This window comes from Procambarus clarkii, chromosome 66, assembly GCF_040958095.1.
Source record: "Procambarus clarkii isolate CNS0578487 chromosome 66, FALCON_Pclarkii_2.0, whole genome shotgun sequence".
In the NCBI taxonomy this organism is placed as follows: Eukaryota; Metazoa; Arthropoda; class Malacostraca; order Decapoda; family Cambaridae; genus Procambarus; species Procambarus clarkii.
In genome coordinates this window covers 19,443,035-19,460,608 of record NC_091215.1, presented here as the reverse complement: position 1 = coordinate 19,460,608, position 17,574 = coordinate 19,443,035, and the positions used below count along the sequence as shown (strand labels likewise).

General features: G+C 49.4%; 1 protein-coding gene across 1 annotated transcript in view; it reads right to left on the bottom strand.

Moving 5' to 3' along the window:
* BckdhB (Branched chain keto acid dehydrogenase E1 subunit beta) overlaps positions 1-17,574 on the bottom strand; it is a 48,278-nt gene that overhangs the window by 16,006 nt on the left and 14,698 nt on the right. Inside the window, exons 4-7 of the mRNA XM_045760098.2 lie at positions 16,997-17,152; positions 16,278-16,449; positions 15,122-15,267; positions 5,636-5,722 (exon numbers count right to left, since the gene is read on the bottom strand). Coding sequence (XP_045616054.1) covers positions 5,636-5,722; positions 15,122-15,267; positions 16,278-16,449; positions 16,997-17,152 — 561 coding nt within the window. The remainder of the gene's footprint in view (positions 1-5,635; positions 5,723-15,121; positions 15,268-16,277; positions 16,450-16,996; positions 17,153-17,574) is intronic.

The following is a 17,574-nucleotide window of genomic DNA, read 5'->3' as shown; positions in this document are numbered from 1 at the left end:
GGATTTAAACTGGATTTTTTACAAATATTTTAAAACGGACCGTAAATGTACGACGCAACCCCACAAGCGGTATACATAAAGCGCCCGTACATCCAAGTGCAGGGGGCATGAAAGTGTTTTAATTTTCAAATCGCCACACATTTCCACACAGCACAAGCGTAAACCTATCTTTCATAGGCTTGTGTCGGGGCAATGATTTCTCCTCCTTGGTAATTTATGTCCTCTAAGGCAATCTTTTCTAGAAGAGTCCTGTCTCATCGCAATTAAACACTTGTTGCGGTAGGTATCCCTCAGCTTCTACAAAATGTTTAAATTCTTCAATAAACCTTTCAGCAGCTGGTTTGTCTGAGCTGGCAGCCTCCCCATGCCTCACAACACTATGAATACCACTTCTTTTTCTAAATTTGTTGAACCATCCCCTGCTTGCCTTAAAGTCTTTCTATCTGCACTCGTTCCAGAGGTTTTCTTTACAAGGTCTTCGTGCAATACTCTAGCTTTCTCACAAATGATGGCCTCTGAAACACTATCACACACTAACTCCTTGTTGTGCATCCAAATTAAGAACAACTTTTCCACATTAAGTATTTGTGGTCTTTGTTTCGTGATTGTTGATACGCCTTTTGCCACTTTAGCACTCATATTGTCCTTTTTCTTGGCAAGTAGAGTGCATATCATTGACATGGTTTTGTTGTACTGCCTAGCTAGTTCAACAACACGAGTACTATTTTCATGCTTACGAATGATCTCTTTTTTTTTTTTCTCTCTATGGTCATTCTCACATGTGATTTCTTGCCTTGAACCTTACCACTGGCTTTCTTGGGACCCATGGCGAGATATATAATAACTTTTATGCTCAAATGGCCAAAAATCCAACAAAAAACTGTAAATTCTTGTGAAGAATTCAGGCGGGATAGTCACTGGGCGCGAGGCACTGTTAAACTGAGGCGCGATCGCCGTGCCACCCCGTGCTAGGTCAGCCGTACACATATCAACAAACTCGTATCCCGATGCAAAGTTCGTATCCCGATTCAAATTTTCTGAACAAATCGAGCTTGTAACCCGAAAAGTTCGTAAACAGAGACGTTCGTAACCCGAGGTACCACTATGTTGATACACGTATGGCCGATCTAGCACATGGTGGCATGGCAATCGCACCTCAATTTACCAGTGCCTCCCACCTAGTGACAATCGCACCTGAATTCTTTATAAAGAATTTCATTTTATTCAGATTTTTGGATATTTGAACATAAAAGTTTTTATATATCTCACTATGGGTCCCAAGAAAGCCAGTGGTAAGATTCAAACCAAGAAAACATATGTGAGAATGACCACAGAGGACAAACAAGAGATCATTCATACACATGAAAATGGTACACGGGTTGTTGAACTAGTTAGGCAGTACAAAAAATCGATGTCAATGATATGCACTGTAATTGTTAAGAAAAAGGGCATTATGAGTGCTAAAGTGGCAAAGGGTGTATCAACAATCACGAAACAAAGAACACAAACACTTGAGGATGTTGAAAAGTTTTTATTAATTTGGATACACAACAAGAAGTTAGCAGGTGATAGTGTTTCAGAGGCCATCATTTGTGAGAAAGCAAGACAACTGCATGAATGAAGACCTTTTAAAGAAAACCCCTGGAACGAGTGATGCAGATACGAATGAGTTTAACGTGAGCAGGGGATGGTTTGAGAAATTTAGAAAAATAAGTGATATTCATAGTGTTGTGAGACGTGAGGAGGCTGCCAGCACAGACAAACCAGTGGCTGAAAGATTTACTGATGAATTTAAAGATTTTGTATAGAGTGAGGGATACCTACCACAACAAGTGTTTAATTGTGACGAGACAAGACTATTCTGGAAAAGATTGCCCAAGAGGACATGCACTACCCAGGAAGAGAAGTCACTGCCCGGACACAAGCCTATGAAAGACAGGCTAACTCTGGTGTTGTGTGGTAGGACGAGTGGCGATTTGAAAATTAAACCCTTGTTTGTGTATCACTCTGAAAATCCAAGGGTTTCAAAAAATATTATGTGTAGAAAAGCCAAATGTGTGTGATGTGGAGGGTTAGGCATGGGTGACAAGACAAATTTTTTACGGAGTGGGTGAATGAGGTGGTTTGCATTGCCATAAAAAAATATCTGCAGGAGAAAAGTTTGCGACTCAAGGCTGTGCTTCTCCTCGACAATACTCCTGCTCATCCTCCAGGCTTGGAAGATGCATTGTTTGACAAATTGAATTTTGTTACAATAAAAGTTACTTCCTCCTAACACCACTCCTCTAATTCAACTTATGAACCAGAAAATCATATCCAATTTTAAAAAACTTTATGAAAGGACACTTTTCCGGAAATGTTTCGAAGTGACTGATTCTACACACCTCACCTTCAAAGAGTTCTGGAAAAAACTTAACATTTGTATTGCTTTAAAACTCATTGACAAAGCATGGCAAGAAGTGACTCAAAGAACCCAGATCTTTGGCTGAAAAAAATTGTGGCCTGAATGTGTTTAAGAACTAAACTTTAAGGGTATTGAGCCTGGACCTGAAGTGCCACTTGTTGAGGAAATTGTTACTCTGGGCCAGAAATTGGGCTTGGAGTTGGATGGTGCTGATGTGGAGGAGTTGGTGGAGGAACACAGCGAAGAACTGACCACTGAAGAACTACTAGCCCTTCACAATGAGCAGCAACAAGAGGCAGCTGAGGAAATTTCTTTAGGGAAGGAGGAGGCAGTACAGAATGTCTCCTAACTCAACAAGTAGGAAGTGGTGCAGACTATTGGAAAAATGCAAACTTTTGTTGAAATGATTCACCACGAGCAAGCTGTAGTAGGCAGTTGCATTACCCTTTTTAATGACAATGTGATGCCTCACTACAGACAAGTGTTACAACGAAGGGTAAACAATCCTCTATGGATCGAATTTTAGTGAAAAAATCAAGCAGAGAGCCACAAGCAGGTCCTACTGGTATGCAGGCAAAACATGCCAGAGAGTGTTCTCCAGAGAAGTCATCACTGCCTGATGTTATAATGGAAGGGGACTCCTTCCTTCCAAACTTCCAAACACCTCTCCTCCTTCCCCCTTCCTCACCGTCTTTCATATGCCAACACACGTCCCCAATAAAGGTAAGTAATAACTTGTACATACTTTAGGACTGAAGATTTGTGTGAATTAGGTATAAAATTTACTCTAAAGTTAATTTTTGGGGGAGTGTGGAACTCATTAATTCAATTTACATTATTTCTTATGGGATAATTCGCTTCAGTTTACGAATTTTTAGATTACGAACCATCTCTGGTAATGGATTAAATTCGTAAAATGAGGTACCACTGTACATGCATGGAACACCACTCGCAAGACTCTGGGTCAAAGATGTCACCGACCCAACAGGCAGCATGACAGAGGCAGAACAGGCAATTGTCACCCTGAGACAAGGGAACAGAGCAACCTTCAAACTTGCACGAAGCGATATGGGACCCAGGGGACGCATCCATTGGACCACTGAGTCCCAGCAGGGGTTTCCAGGACCCTTAGATGCTCTGCTAAGAGAAGCCAAGGCAAGGTAACCGGTGCCGCAAACTGCTAAAAGCTAAACCCCTGGGGACGTGTACACACACACAGGGACCTAGTGGAGGACCACCAAGAATATATATATGTAGGAACCACACCAAGGGCAGACCCTCCATCAGGCAGAAAAAAAAAAAAAACATGGTTGAAATAAATGAAACCCCATTTTCTGGGTGGATCCCAGAGGATCCCTGGAGCTATCCGGGCTGATATCAATGTATTTGACCCTGGCATCAGTCAATGTGCACGGAATACTAGGTGTACCGGGGATCACGAGCCAGACCCTTGGCCCCCTCAGAAAGGAACGAGGAGCAATGGCCTATAGAAACCCCTGAGCGGTTGGAAGCATTCTATGTCTGCCATTGACTGGGTAAGGCATCCAAAAACATAAGCGCCCCCAAAAAAAAAAACCTACTCTGGTTAAAATATTGCTAATGAAAGCCGAACTAGTGAACAAAACTCCCCAATTGAAAGCGAGCATGGCGTCACCACGTCACTGTCTGCGCAACCTCTCCCCAGGATGGGGAGGTTATCTTAACCCTCAAACCGCTAGGGGCCCAAATGGAATTCACATTCACATTCACAAGCAAGCTAAGACCAGGAGCAACAGCAGAACCAGGGGAAAGAGGTAAAGGTAACCACACCTCGACCAGTCCTGCCTGAAGTCATTGACCCCAACGGCCTTGCAGTAGGGAAAGGGCGTCACACATATATCGGGAGACATTGCGACCACACTGACGCAATGTGGTCCACTTTTGGGAGCCTGTACGTCCAGCAGAGAAAGAGTGGGTGTCAACCGTCCATTCCGTGGGCAGGGTAATGAACCAAGACAGGCCATCCTCCAGGACACTGGACACCCCCTGAACGTGAATGGTCAGGAGATCCAAACCCCAAAAACTCACGTCACCTGAAGCGACCATCCCCAAAGGGCCAAGGACCACATCAAATCCCCGCGATACAGGCAATGAACCACCAGGGCGTAGTCCGAATGGAGCCGGATCTCAAGCTGCTGTGTGCCTGACAAAAGGACAGAACCCACCGCCCCTGGCCGGCCTGGTAAGCACTGGTCACAAACCCCCAGCCAAGAGACGACGCATCCATGAACACATTGAACAAGGGGCATGGGGGGGCGCCAAGGTACTGAACCCCGAAAAACCCAAAGAGGAAGCCGGCGATGCAGCAGCCAACGTAAAGCACCCAGAGGCCGAACCCAATGATCGCACGAGAGGCAGAAGGGACATCCCTGAAGGAACCAGAACAGCCAACGAAGCCAAACTTGACCTGGCGGGTAGAACATTACGGTAAAGTTAAGACTCCCGCACAAACCCTCAAGCAAGGGCCTTGTGACCCAGGAGCCCCCAAAAAACAGGCGAAGGCGGGACCGCAGCCGCAGCAGAGTCACCGGAGGGAAAGGCAAGGAAGCGGAAGTCCAAAACAAGGCCCAGCCAAGACCGGATATGAGAGGGACCCAGATGGGACTTCCTCCACTTCACCAGGAACCCGAAACCAGCGAGTTGGGAAGAACCAAATCCCTGGCGAGCAGATACGCTGACTAGCTGGGAGCCCATACCAGCCAATCGTCGAGGTAGGGCAGAACCGGAGCCCCTAAGAGACCCCTACGAGCCACCATGACCCGGGTAAGACATGTGAACACGGGAGGCACCAGATTCAAGCCGAATGAAAAGTAATGAAAGCATTAAGCCTGACGCCCCACAACAAAACCGAGGCAGTCCCTGAACCCTGAATGCATCAGGACGTGCCAATTCGCATCCTTGAGGTCCAGGGACACCATCCAGAGGTTCAAACGGGACAAGTCCAGAATGAACCACAGGTCCTGTTTCAGAACTGGAAACGGGCGGAAAATCCACCTGAGGGATGAGGACGTTTCGACCATACCAAAATGGGTATTTAAAAAAAATAAAAAAGACTGATGGTTCGAACTTAATCACACCAAGTAATTTGTTTAAGTGTATATAATTTGTTCACTATGATAATGAAATAAGAGAATTTTGCAAGTTTTAAAAGCCAGCAAAAAAGTAAGTGAAGCATACAGAACACATGCTTACCTGTACAGCTGCAGCAATCTCGGCCCCAAATCCATTAGTTATAGGTGCTTCATGTGCAATTAGCATTCGACCAGTTTTCTTTACAGACTGAAATATAATGATTGAAAGTTAATTAACTTTAAAGTTAACTGTGTACTGATAAATTGCTTGCAATGGACTATAAATAAAACTCTGTGAAGTTCGTATAGCAAATCTGTGATTAATTTGCCTTTTAAAGTCCTAAATTCTGTACAAAATTGAGTAATAAATATAAAACATCAATGGTCAGAACACAACAGTGTAACCAGTTATGAAGACAATGGCCCCCCTTCCTTCTCCACACAAACTCAAAATTGGCTGTCATTTGAATCAAATCTAAAAATTTATTAAGAAATTATCTGTATTACACTTCCTTTCTGGATGATTAACTCTAAAGCCTATGTAGATAAGACAAAGTACAGTACAATAATATTAATAAACAGATTAAGCACAAAATAAACTGTTATAAATAATAGGTATATGCAGTCAAGTTAAAAAAATCAATATTTCATAATACAGGCATAAATCTAAGTCTTCAAAAACCAGCATTGAATGTCATTTTGAATGTCATCACCCAGCCATTTTCTGAGTGAGCCCCAGAGACTCCCTAGAGGTATACCGGGCTGACAAGCATATATTATACTACGGCATCAGTCAATTCACTTGGAGTTCTAGCCTACTGGGGACCACGCGCCAGAACCTGGCCCCCTCAAAGAGGCATAAGCAGCAATGGCCTATAAAACCCCCATGTGATTGGAAGCATTCTATGTCTGCCATCTACCGGGTTAGGCACCCAGAAAGGTAGACTCCATCTGGTGAAAATTACTACCAAAAATTGAACTATCAAGTAGAACTCCACAATCTGAAAAATAGCAAACAAACATGATGTCAAACCTGCCGCAGTTCTGCTGTCTGTGCAGCTCCCCCCCCTCCCCGAGAGAGGGAAGGGGGGGGGAGCCCCAAACCCTTCACGTTGGCTACCCAACCCCAGTTTAGAGGCCGAATATCAACACACGAAAAGCATCGACTGGAGGGAGGGAGGGAGGGTTGCCGGGGAGCCTCCGAGACTTGTTCAGAAAATGGAGTGTCATTACATTCAAAGCTGGTTTTCTGTAGAGCCCCTCCTGCTCCCTGGAGCTACCTAACCACAGAAAAATTAAAGAGGTACTTACCCGGGAAGCGGCCGCCACTCACATCTCAACTCGAAGTTGAGACAACTTACTGCAACCTGCGACCCAAAGTGATACGTGCCCGACAAGGGCTAGGAACATTAACGAGGTAACGGGCGGCCAGGACCCCTGCTTGACCTTTAAAATTCCCGCGCCCGAATGTTGGCCCAAGACACATTACCAAAAACAGCAGCTAAAGCAACAAAGTTGCGAACATCATGGACACCAATAGACCACAGGCTGGCTGGACCAAATAACCCTGCAGACGACCTGGGAGACCCGAGCCCTGGAACAGGGAAGAAGGAAAACCCAGGTCAACCCAGAGTGCATCCCCAGCCACAGAGGCTGTGGCACGCAAATAACAGTGAAGAACCGCAACCAGACAACACATAATGCACCCCGAGCCGAACCAACCAAGCATCAACCACCCAAAGACCCCCATGAAAAGCTGCCATCTTGTTCTTCGCCAGGAAAAAGGAGATGATTGCAACCAAACAAACCTATCACCAGGACCGTAAGAGCAAAAACCCCTGCACCAGAGGAGAGCATGAAGCTCCCCCGACGTGCCCCCAGAGGTCAAGAAAAGAGCCTTGTTTAAACAATTCCGAACCGAACTTTCTACCCGAACTTTGTTCGGGTAGAAAGGGGTCCGCCAAGCATTACACCGGCCTTTGGTGGTGGGTGAGAGATGGTCCAGTTTGCTCACTGTGACTTCACAGATTCACGGCCTATTATTCCTATTATTTTGAATTGTCATAAGGCTGGAATGTTCATTGTGCTTTTGTTTTACATATCTGCACAATCAAGAAACATCTGTGTACCATGTCTGCTCCAAATGCACTCACTGCGTCAGTGATGGCTGACCAGTGGGTGGGTGGATGGATGGGGGAGCTTAGGTGGGAGGCAGTATGAGCGAGAGGGGGAGAATCAGTGAGAGGGGGAGAATCAGTGAGAGGGGGAGAATCAGTGAGAGGGGGAGAATTAGTCAGAAAGGGAGGGAGGGGGAGGTAGGGAGAGATGCTAGGAGGTAGGCAGGTAGGGAGGGAAGTAGTAAGAGGGGAGGGAGGGAAAGGCAGGCAGATAGGCAGGCAGGGTGACAGGCTGAAAGGCTGACAGGCTGACAGGCAGGCAGGCAGGCAGGCAGGCTGGCTGGCAGGCAGGCAGGCAGGCAGGCAGGCAGGCAGGCAGGCAGGCTGGCTGGCTGGCTGGCAGGCAGGCTGGCAGGCTGGCAGGCTGGCAGGCTGACAGGCTGACAGGCTGGCAGGCAGGCAGGCAGGCAGGCAGGCAGGCTGACAGGCTGAAAGGCTGGCAGGCAGGCAGGGAGGCAGGCAGGCTGACAGGCTGAAAGGCTGACAGGCTGACAGGCAGGCAGGCAGGCAGGCAGGCAGGCAGGCAGGCAGGCAGGCAGGCAGGCAGGCAGGCAGGCAGGCAGGCAGGCAGGCAGGCAGGCTGGCAGGCTGGCAGGCTGGCTGGCTGGCAGGCAGGCTGGCAGGCTGGCAGGCTGGCAGGCTGACAGGCTGACAGGCTGACAGGCTGGCAGGCAGGCAGGCAGGCAGGCAGGCAGGCAGGCAGGCAGGCAGGCAGGCAGGCTGACAGGATGGCAGGCTGACAGGCTGACAGGATGGCAGGCTGGCAGGCTGACAGGCTGGCAGGCTGGCAGGCTGGCAGGCTGACAGGCTGGCAGGCTGATAGGCTGACAGGCTGGCAGGCTGGCAGGTTGGCAGGCTGGCTAGCTGGCTGGCTGGCAGGCAGGCAGGAAGACCAGCTGGCTGGCTGGCAGGCAGGCATGCAGGCAGGTTGGGAAGGAGGCAGGTTGGGAAGGAGGCAGGCTGGCAAGGAGGCAGGCTGGCAAGGAGGCAGGCTGGCAAGGAGGCAGGCTGGCAAGTAGGCAGGCTGGCAAGTAGGCAGGCTGGCAAGGAGGCAGGCTGGCAAGTAGGCAGGCAGGCTGGAAGGCAGAGAGGGAAACTACGTGACCTTGAAGAGAGAGTATAGGATAAAGGGGGGGGTGTTGTCGGTGATGGGGGTGGTGGGGGAGAGACCGGCTCGCTCCCGAAGATAAGCCTAACACACTCGACCCGTTAGCATGATGGCAGGGAGGGAGGCAGGCTGGATAGCAGGCTGGCTGGCATGCAAAGAGGAAGGCAGGCAGGCAGGCAGGCTGGCTGGCTGGCTGGCTGGCTGGCTGGCTGGCTGGCTGGCTGGCTGGCTGGCTGGCTGGCTGGCTGGCTGGCTGGCAGGCTGGCAGGCAGGCTGGCAGGCAGGCTGGCAGGCTGGCAGGCTGGCAGGCAGGCTGGCAGGCTGGCAGGCTGGCAGGCAGGCTGGCTGGCAGGATGTGCCTGCAGGCTGGCTGGCAAGATGTGCCTGCAGGCTGGCTGGCAGGATGTGCCTGCAGGCTGGCTGGCAGGATGTGCCTGCAGGCTGGCTGGCAGGATGTGCCTGCAGGCTGGCTGGCAAGATGTGCCTGCAGGCTGGCTGGCAAGATGTGCCTGCAGGCTGGCTGGCAGGATGTGCCTGCAGGCTGGCTGGCAGGATGTGCCTGCAGGCTGGCTGGCAGGATGTGCCTGCAGGCTGGCTGGCAGGATGTGCCTGCAGGCTGGCTGGCAGGATGTGCCTGCAGGCTGGCTGGCAGGATGTGCCTGCAGGCTGGCTGGCAGGATGTGCCTGCAGGCTGGCTGGCAGGATGTGCCTGCAGGCTGGCTGGCAGGATGTGCCTGCAGGCTGGCTGGCAGGATGTGCCTGCAGGCTGGCTGGCAGGATGTGCCTGCAGGCTGGCTGGCAGGATGTGCCTGCAGGCTGGCTGGCAAGATGTGCCTGCAGGCTGGCTGGCAGGATGTGCCTGCAGGCTGGCTGGCAGGATGTGCCTGCAGGCTGGCTGGCAGGATGTGCCTGCAGGCTGGCTGGCAGGATGTGCCTGCAGGCTGGCTGGCAGGATGTGCCTGCAGGCTGGCTGGCAGGATGTGCCTGCAGGCTGGCTGGCAGGATGTGCCTGCAGGCTGGCTGGCAGGATGTGCCTGCAGGCTGGCTGGCAGGATGTGCCTGCAGGCTGGCTGGCAGGATGTGCCTGCAGGCTGGCTGGCAGGATGTGCCTGCAGGCTGGCTGGCAGGATGTGCCTGCAGGCTGGCTGGCAGGATGTGCCTGCAGGCTGGCTGGCAGGATGTGCCTGCAGGCTGGCTGGCAGGATGTGCCTGCAGGCTGGCTGGCAGGATGTGCCTGCAGGCTGGCAGGCTGGCTGGCAGGATATTTCTGCAGGCTGGCAGGAAACATCCAGAGGATGTTTGCCAGACGTCTTAATAATCAGCTAGGAACAATTAAGGACTTTTATAAAGCGGATCAGGACTTCACTTATTGGTGAGTACAAACAAAATACGGTCGCATTTACGCTATGAACCTGTCGATCTTTTTCCCTAGAGTTTTTTCATAAATTTTTCTGAAAAATTTCTTTTTACATTTCTAGTTTATTTTTCCCCTCTATTTCTCGTTTACGAAATTACATGTTAACCGACGGATCTCGTCCCCAAAGGGTTCGGAAACCAAGTGGTGCTCTGTACCACAAACCTAGAAGAGAGAAAAGAGCACACGGTCCAACGATCAGGATGGCTCAGGAGGTGCATGAGCAGGCTGGAGATGATACAACACACGAGACAGCTTGCGAAACTGGGCTAAAGTGACATCCACCCCGAATGAAAGCAGGAGCGGCTCTGCCAGCGCCGCACGATACAAGACGACAGTATTCCTCTTAAGATGACAGTCCTGAAACAACAGAGAGAGAAAGGACAAGACAACCTGATCCAAAACAGAAGACAATCTACGATGAGACCAAAAATAATGACAGGACCGCCAGGAGACTTCATATTGCTACCCAGACGAAACTCACTGGTGGGACACCATCAAAGTATCCACCTTATCACCATACAAATGGAGATAAACCCGCGTCAGAAATACCAGATGCGAAAATCAGAGAAGATCTAACCAGTCATGTACCGGACCGGACCGATCTGCTGAAAGAGGCGGAACGGCAGAAAAAGTCACCGGGTTCGGACACTGAGCAAGCAGCGCCAGAAACCAAGGCTGGGCCTGCCATAAAGTTGCCAACAGGACTACTATTCCCTGGTAAGTCTCCAAACAAGCCAGAATTTGAAGCAACAGCTGAACTGGGGGGGAAGGGGAGTACGGGCAACCCCACCTTAATGAAGGTACAGGCAACCCCACCATGACCAGTACTGCAAAAAATGTCAACCCCGACGGCCTTGAAGTCAGAGAAGGGCGCCACATATACCGGGAGATGCTTCGACCGTGCCGACGCGAAGAGGTCCAACTCCAGGCACCCATACGTCCAACAAAGCCAACTAAACGAGTTGGCGTCGACCGTCCATTCTGTGGACAGGGAAACGAACCAGGCCAGTCTGTCTGCCAGGATGTTGGACATCCCCCGAACGTGAATGGCCAGTAGAGCCAAACCTGGGGAACTCAGCAGACAAGTCCCCCGAAGCAACCAGACCCAAAGAGCCAAGGACTGCATCAAACCCCCCCCCCCCCCCCCCCCGTCCTCAGTTCAGGCAATGAACCACCAGGGCGCAGTCCGAATGGAACCGGATCGCCGATCTGCAAGCAACATGAACCTCCGAAGTGAAATCCACACCGCCACGAACTCCCGCACCATGCTGTGAGCCCGACAAAAGGACAGACCCCACCGCCCCTGGCTGTCCAGGTGAGCACTGGTCACAAAACTCCAGCCAAGAGACTACACATCCGTGAACAGATCGAACGAGGGCTCGGGGAGGCGCCACACACTGAACCCCAAAAAACCTTAAGAAGCCAACTACTACGCAGCTGACACAAGAACCCCCCCCGGAGGCCGAACCCAACGATCGCGAGAGCAGCAGAAGGGACATCCCTGAAAAAAACAGAACAGCCGCTGAAGCTACACCCAACCCAGCGAGTAAACCAGCACAGTGAAGTTCAGACTCCCGCACACTCCTGCACAGGTACTCGAGCAACTGACGAGTGACCCGGAAGCCCCAGAAACAGCCGAAGGCGGGACCGCAGCAGCAGAAACGATGCCGGAGGGAGAGACAAGGAAGCAGCCTGAGAGTCCCACACAAGACCCAGCCAAGACTGAACCTGAGAGGCAACCAGATGGGCCTTCCGCCAAGACACCAGGAACCCGAACCCGGCGAGCTGGGAAAGAACCAAATCCCTGGGAAGCAGACACGCGAACTGGCTGGGAGTTTAAACCAGCCAGTTGTCGAGGTAGGCCAGAACCCAAACACCTAACAGACGCAGGCGGGCCACCACGACCTGAGTAAGGTGTGGGGTAACACGAGGCGCTAGAATCAAACCGAATGGAAGGCAACGAAAGTGGTAACACTGACGCCCCACAACAAAACCTCGGAGGAATTGCCAATACACGTTTGTAAGGTGCAGGGACACCATCCAAACGTTCGGCTCCAACAGAAGACGGACCTAGGACAGAGTAGTCATCCGAAAGGTGAGGCAATAAACCTACGGGTTCAGACAGGACAAGTTCAGAATGAACTGGAGGTCCGTGTAGTCCCGTTCTGGGACCAGAAACAGGCAGGTAAACTCATCAGAGGCACAAAGTCATTTCGACCATGCCCAAGTGAACCCACACCGAGATGATCCAACAGAGCGCAGGAGAAGAGGCCTGCCCCACCAGCTCCGAACCCATTGGAGGAGGAGCAGCAGCCACCCAACACCATCACAGGCCGCACAAAATGAACCAAAAGGCCCACAAATTGTGGGACCAGGCATGAGCAAACAGAGTGAGCCTCCCCTTATCGCCCCAAGAACCGTGAAAGGGCCAACGTACCTTACAAGCACCTAAACAGCGCACAGGGCGATCCCCACACTGAACAGAAACAGACGGCACCAAAGGCTGCGCCTGCACAGAATCTGGCACCACTGACCTACCACGATAGTAATAACCCGGAACCATGGCACGACCCTTCCGGGAAGGCCCCGCCCACAATCTCCCCAGAGGGATAACAAGTCCAAAACAGGACGACAATTAAACGAAGCTGCTTGCAGATACTGCACAACTACTGACTCTGCAAACAGCAATGGGCAAAAAGGCGAAGAAAGCCTAAGAGCCAGGGTCCAAGCAGATTCCAGAGAAGAAGCGAGCACCGCCTGCCGACATGTGGGTCGGGAAGCAAAAAAACGCGAAACACCATCCCTCAGGAGCGGCACAAGCAACTTTAACAAGGCAGACGACGCATGCACCACCAAGGGCAATGCACCAGACCCAGAGGCAGCCCCAAGCTTCTCCACATCCAACTCAAGTCAGTACGATGACAGCCCGAGCAGGGAGAAGAAATGCTGGGCTAAAGCCAACAGGCTACGTATACGCAAATCCTCTGCGACCAATGCAGCCGAAAGGAAGGCAACCTGCACAAGGAGCTGCACCACACCAACATCCCGCAGAAGGGCAGGGGCGAACAAGCACCCATCGAGATGCTTGAATTCGCCCCCCAGGAAAACCTGCAACGCCGTTTGAGCCTCCCACCACTCAAGTGTGCTGGACTGACAGAACGAATGCCAAGCCTCCAATGAGAAGAGGGCAGTCTGCCAACCAGGATGACTCCGGAATTTCACAACAAACCCAGTAAAGACAAAAAGAACCATACACGAAGGAACGCGGATCCACTACGAAGGCATAATCCAGGTCGCGCAGGAAGTAAGCCGCAAGGGCTTCCCGCACCACATGGGACAGGGCGCAGGAAGCCGAAAACCTCCGGAAAACACAGAACCGAAGAACCCACGGGATCACCGAACCGAACCCAGAGAGGGGTAGATGCCAAATTCAATTCGTACGAGGAGGGAGAGTAGAGAACTCCACTCCTTGCAAGACCAAGCCCTGCTCCGAGGGTACAAAACCCCAGGCGGGGTCTAATGCGACCCAAGGCCCCCCAAGTCAACCCCTCCCCCGCCTCGGGAACCTCACTCCGAGGATCCAGAGCCGAGCCGTTCCCCAAACTCCCCACCTCTAGAGAAAAGGCACAAGCCGCCAAAAGAGCAGGATCGACGGAGGCCGACTGGTCAAATCCAGAAGCTTTGGCTGAAGGACCAGGCTCAAATGCCTCTGCTGCCAACCCAGAAGGGGACGCCCTGCCCCCCCTTCCCCTTGAAACCGCCAGTGTCTCAACACCAACTAGACCCTGCACTGACTCCAAAACCCTCAGATGTTCCAGAGCTGGAAGCAAAGGGGGAAGGAACCGGATGCACAACAGAAGGGGAAGGACATGGAGGGGTGGACGGAACCAAAGTCGAAGCAACTCCCACCCCAAAGTCCGGGTCCCTATAACCAAAACGAGGCAGTCTCGAGGCATCCGAGAAAGCAACCAACGTAATGCGTTACAGCAACCTAAACCTAGCAAACTAAACCATGAGAGGTAAAGGCTTGCTGTGCTGTACCCTGCGCCCGTACCAGTGACGAAAACTACCTCCTACCCAGAGGCAAACAAGGGCAAACAAAAACCCCAGTTGACTCCAAGGGCGGCCAAGTACTCAGCAGTAAAAGACACAGCGGAGGTGGATCCCAAGGTGACTTGTGGAAGGTGGCCCCAAGCCTCAGGGGCAGTACTTACAGGGCACTTAGGGAAGCAAACCCTAGGTGCAAGCAGCCAGAGTACCGAAGAATATTACTCCTGGCTCGCATACCACCCGTAGAGACAGACCACGCCACAAAGCACAGAAACAGAGAAAATCTTAAGCCAGAGGCACATGACCTGCCAATATCACATCAGCCAAGAATGGAAGGGTGGATTGCCAGCGCAAGGGTCTGGGGCTCCCCCTTTTCCCTCCCAGGAAGGAAGGGGGGGGCTTCGCAGACAGCAGTGCGGCAACATCATGATGTCATGCACGTTTGCTAATTTTCATTTGGGGAGTTCTGTCCACTTGTTCAGCTTTTGGTAGCAATATTTTCACCAGAATAGGGGTTTGTTTTCGACCACCCACCTTTCTGGGTGCCAGACCCGGTCGATGGCCAACATAGAATGCTTCCAACCACACAGGGGGTTCTATGGGTCACTGCTCCTCATGCCTCTCTGAGGGGGCCAGGTTCTGGCTCGTGGTTTCCGGTAGGCAAGAACTCCATGCACACTGATTGATGCCAGAAAACTAATACAGTACTGTATATTCATATCAGCCTGGATAGCTCCGGGGAGTCGATGGGGGTCCCCCCCAGAAAAAGTTATATGTAATCAGAAAAATAACTTTCTGTATTATAAGAAAAAACAAGTAACAAATGACATTACTAGAAATATTAAATAAACTCACATTGAAAACAGTTTCTGTGTCCCATGGCAGAATAGTGACAAGGTCTATCACTTCACAAGATACATTTAGTTGCTGACGTGCAAGTTCTGCCACTTCTCGTAGTACGTGAACTTGCGTTCCCCATGCTACAAGTGTTATGTCCTCACCTGCAGAAAATCAACATTTTAAATGATACTGTACATAAAAATGTCATCCACACTTCCGTGGAAATAAACATTCCATTCACTTGGACTATATGGGTTTCGAACCGTGGACCCCATGCGAGGGAGGCTGTAGCACTATCAACTGGGCTATGAGCAATCTTAAAAAAAGGAAAATTTCCAGAAGCAGCATCCTGCCTGCCAAACTGGAATTTTCAACTTTCCCTGACTACTACTGAAGCCCAGAAGAATTAGTGATCCACGTCAAATAAATTTATATGACGTGGACGTCGATTTTAGTCACTCAGCATTGAACTTTCTCCAAAACAGATATATCTTTTGAAGATGAGGTCTCCATCTTTCAATACAATAATCCAAGTAGGGGTATACCTGAGACATATAAAGGTGAACAACTGCCATGACAATAACTGCACTGATGATAACTGCATTGGCAAAGTAACATTTTGCAAAGATAACCACATTTACATAGTGGTAGAAAATAATAATAATAAAAAAAAATTACATAGTAAGGTAATCATTAAACGATAGTAGGAATTCATTCAAGTTTATCTTTTTAAGATAAACTCCACTACATCCATAAAGAGCTATTATATCCATATTATCATCATGCAAAACCCAGACAATAATACAGTACAGTAGTTTAAATTAATGAATGATGATAACTGCACTTTAAGGGTTAGCTGATTGTCATAATACAATATTAACCCTCATGAGTTTTATTATGTTTATATTTGCATTCATGTTCATTCAACTTACTCAGAAAGCTCATTCACTGTCACTGCCACCACAATGCAGTCTATATCTCTGACTTAGATGTTCGCGTTCTGAATGTGAGTGCACCCTTCCCACACACCCTCCTTTCCCTTCCCAATCTCTATTTTCAGTACAACTATTCTTTAATTTACCTCTGAGGAATTTAGTTCACAATGTTAAAATAACAAGGTCAATTTTATACTTGGTGAAATTCATTCTTCCTATTTTAACATTTAAAATACCTTCAACAAGGATGTCAGCTGATGAAAGTGGCATTGTGTAATCCTTGGCGGGCACCATTTCCACGGCCGAGCGATAAAGAACCTTAGGCTCAAGAAAGATGCAAGGGTTTTGGTCACGAATACATGCAAGCAGGAGTCCTTTTGCCTTAATTGGTCCTCGGGGCACAACAACCTGTTAAAAGAATTGATTATTGTTCATAATCTCAGCTCAGTATTTGGTTAAATTAAATATATATTACATTTTTAATAAGTAAAGCTAATAACAGTAGACTGTTTGGCCATTATCACTAAACTATATCAAAACTACAAATAGGAAATAAAGTGACTGATGGAAGACAGCAGTCTTCCATCTCAAGTTATACACTACATTATTACTGAAATGTAACTTATCATCTAACATGTTCTCAGATGTCAGACCAACTCTCCATATTTAAATAATTCCCTACATTATTTAACTATTTACATTAATACAATGATAAGCTTACCCTGATTCCTCAAAACATTCTTAATAATCAGAAAGCAGAAGGGCCTTGGTTAATTGCTAAGTTAACCATTAAATATGCAAAATCAAATAAATATTTAAAGTATTGTTGCTGGGTCTCCAACATTCTACTGAGCAAACAAGAGCCCAAAACTCCAAAGAAGGATACTACATGAGCAAGCTCCTCCGAGTACAAAAAGACAAACAAGACAAACAAGACAGTCACCGTGTACTATACCTTAAGGCCGGGAGTGTGAGCAAAATAAGCTTCTGGTGACTGTGAATGATATAGAGCACCATGACCAACTGCACCACATGGGGCTCGGAATGTTAAACTCCCACAGTTAAATATGTTGCCCGATCTGTAGCGATATTTTGCTGCCTCATTCACAATCTGGAGAGAAATTACAATTTAATGTATAGAACATAAATTCATATTGCTAAAGCCACAAACTATAAAGAATTTTTATAAATCTTTATCTTAATGCATCACAACCTTACAATAAAGCAAATACAACAATTCTCATTAGAAATGTTAATTTAATTTAATTATGTTAGCTTTTATTCTGGAATCGTTTTCAAGAGCCAGTCGGCCGAGCGGACAGCACGCTGGACTTGTGATCCTGTGGTCCCGGGTTTGATCCCAGGCGCCGGCGAGAAACAATGGGCAGAGTTTCTTTCACCCTATGCCCCTGTTACCTAGCAGTAAAATAGGTACCTGGGTGTTAGTCAGCTGTCACGGGCTGCTTCCTGGGGGTGGAGGCCTGGTCGAGGACCGGGCCGCGGGGACACTAAAGCCCCGAAATCATCTCAATA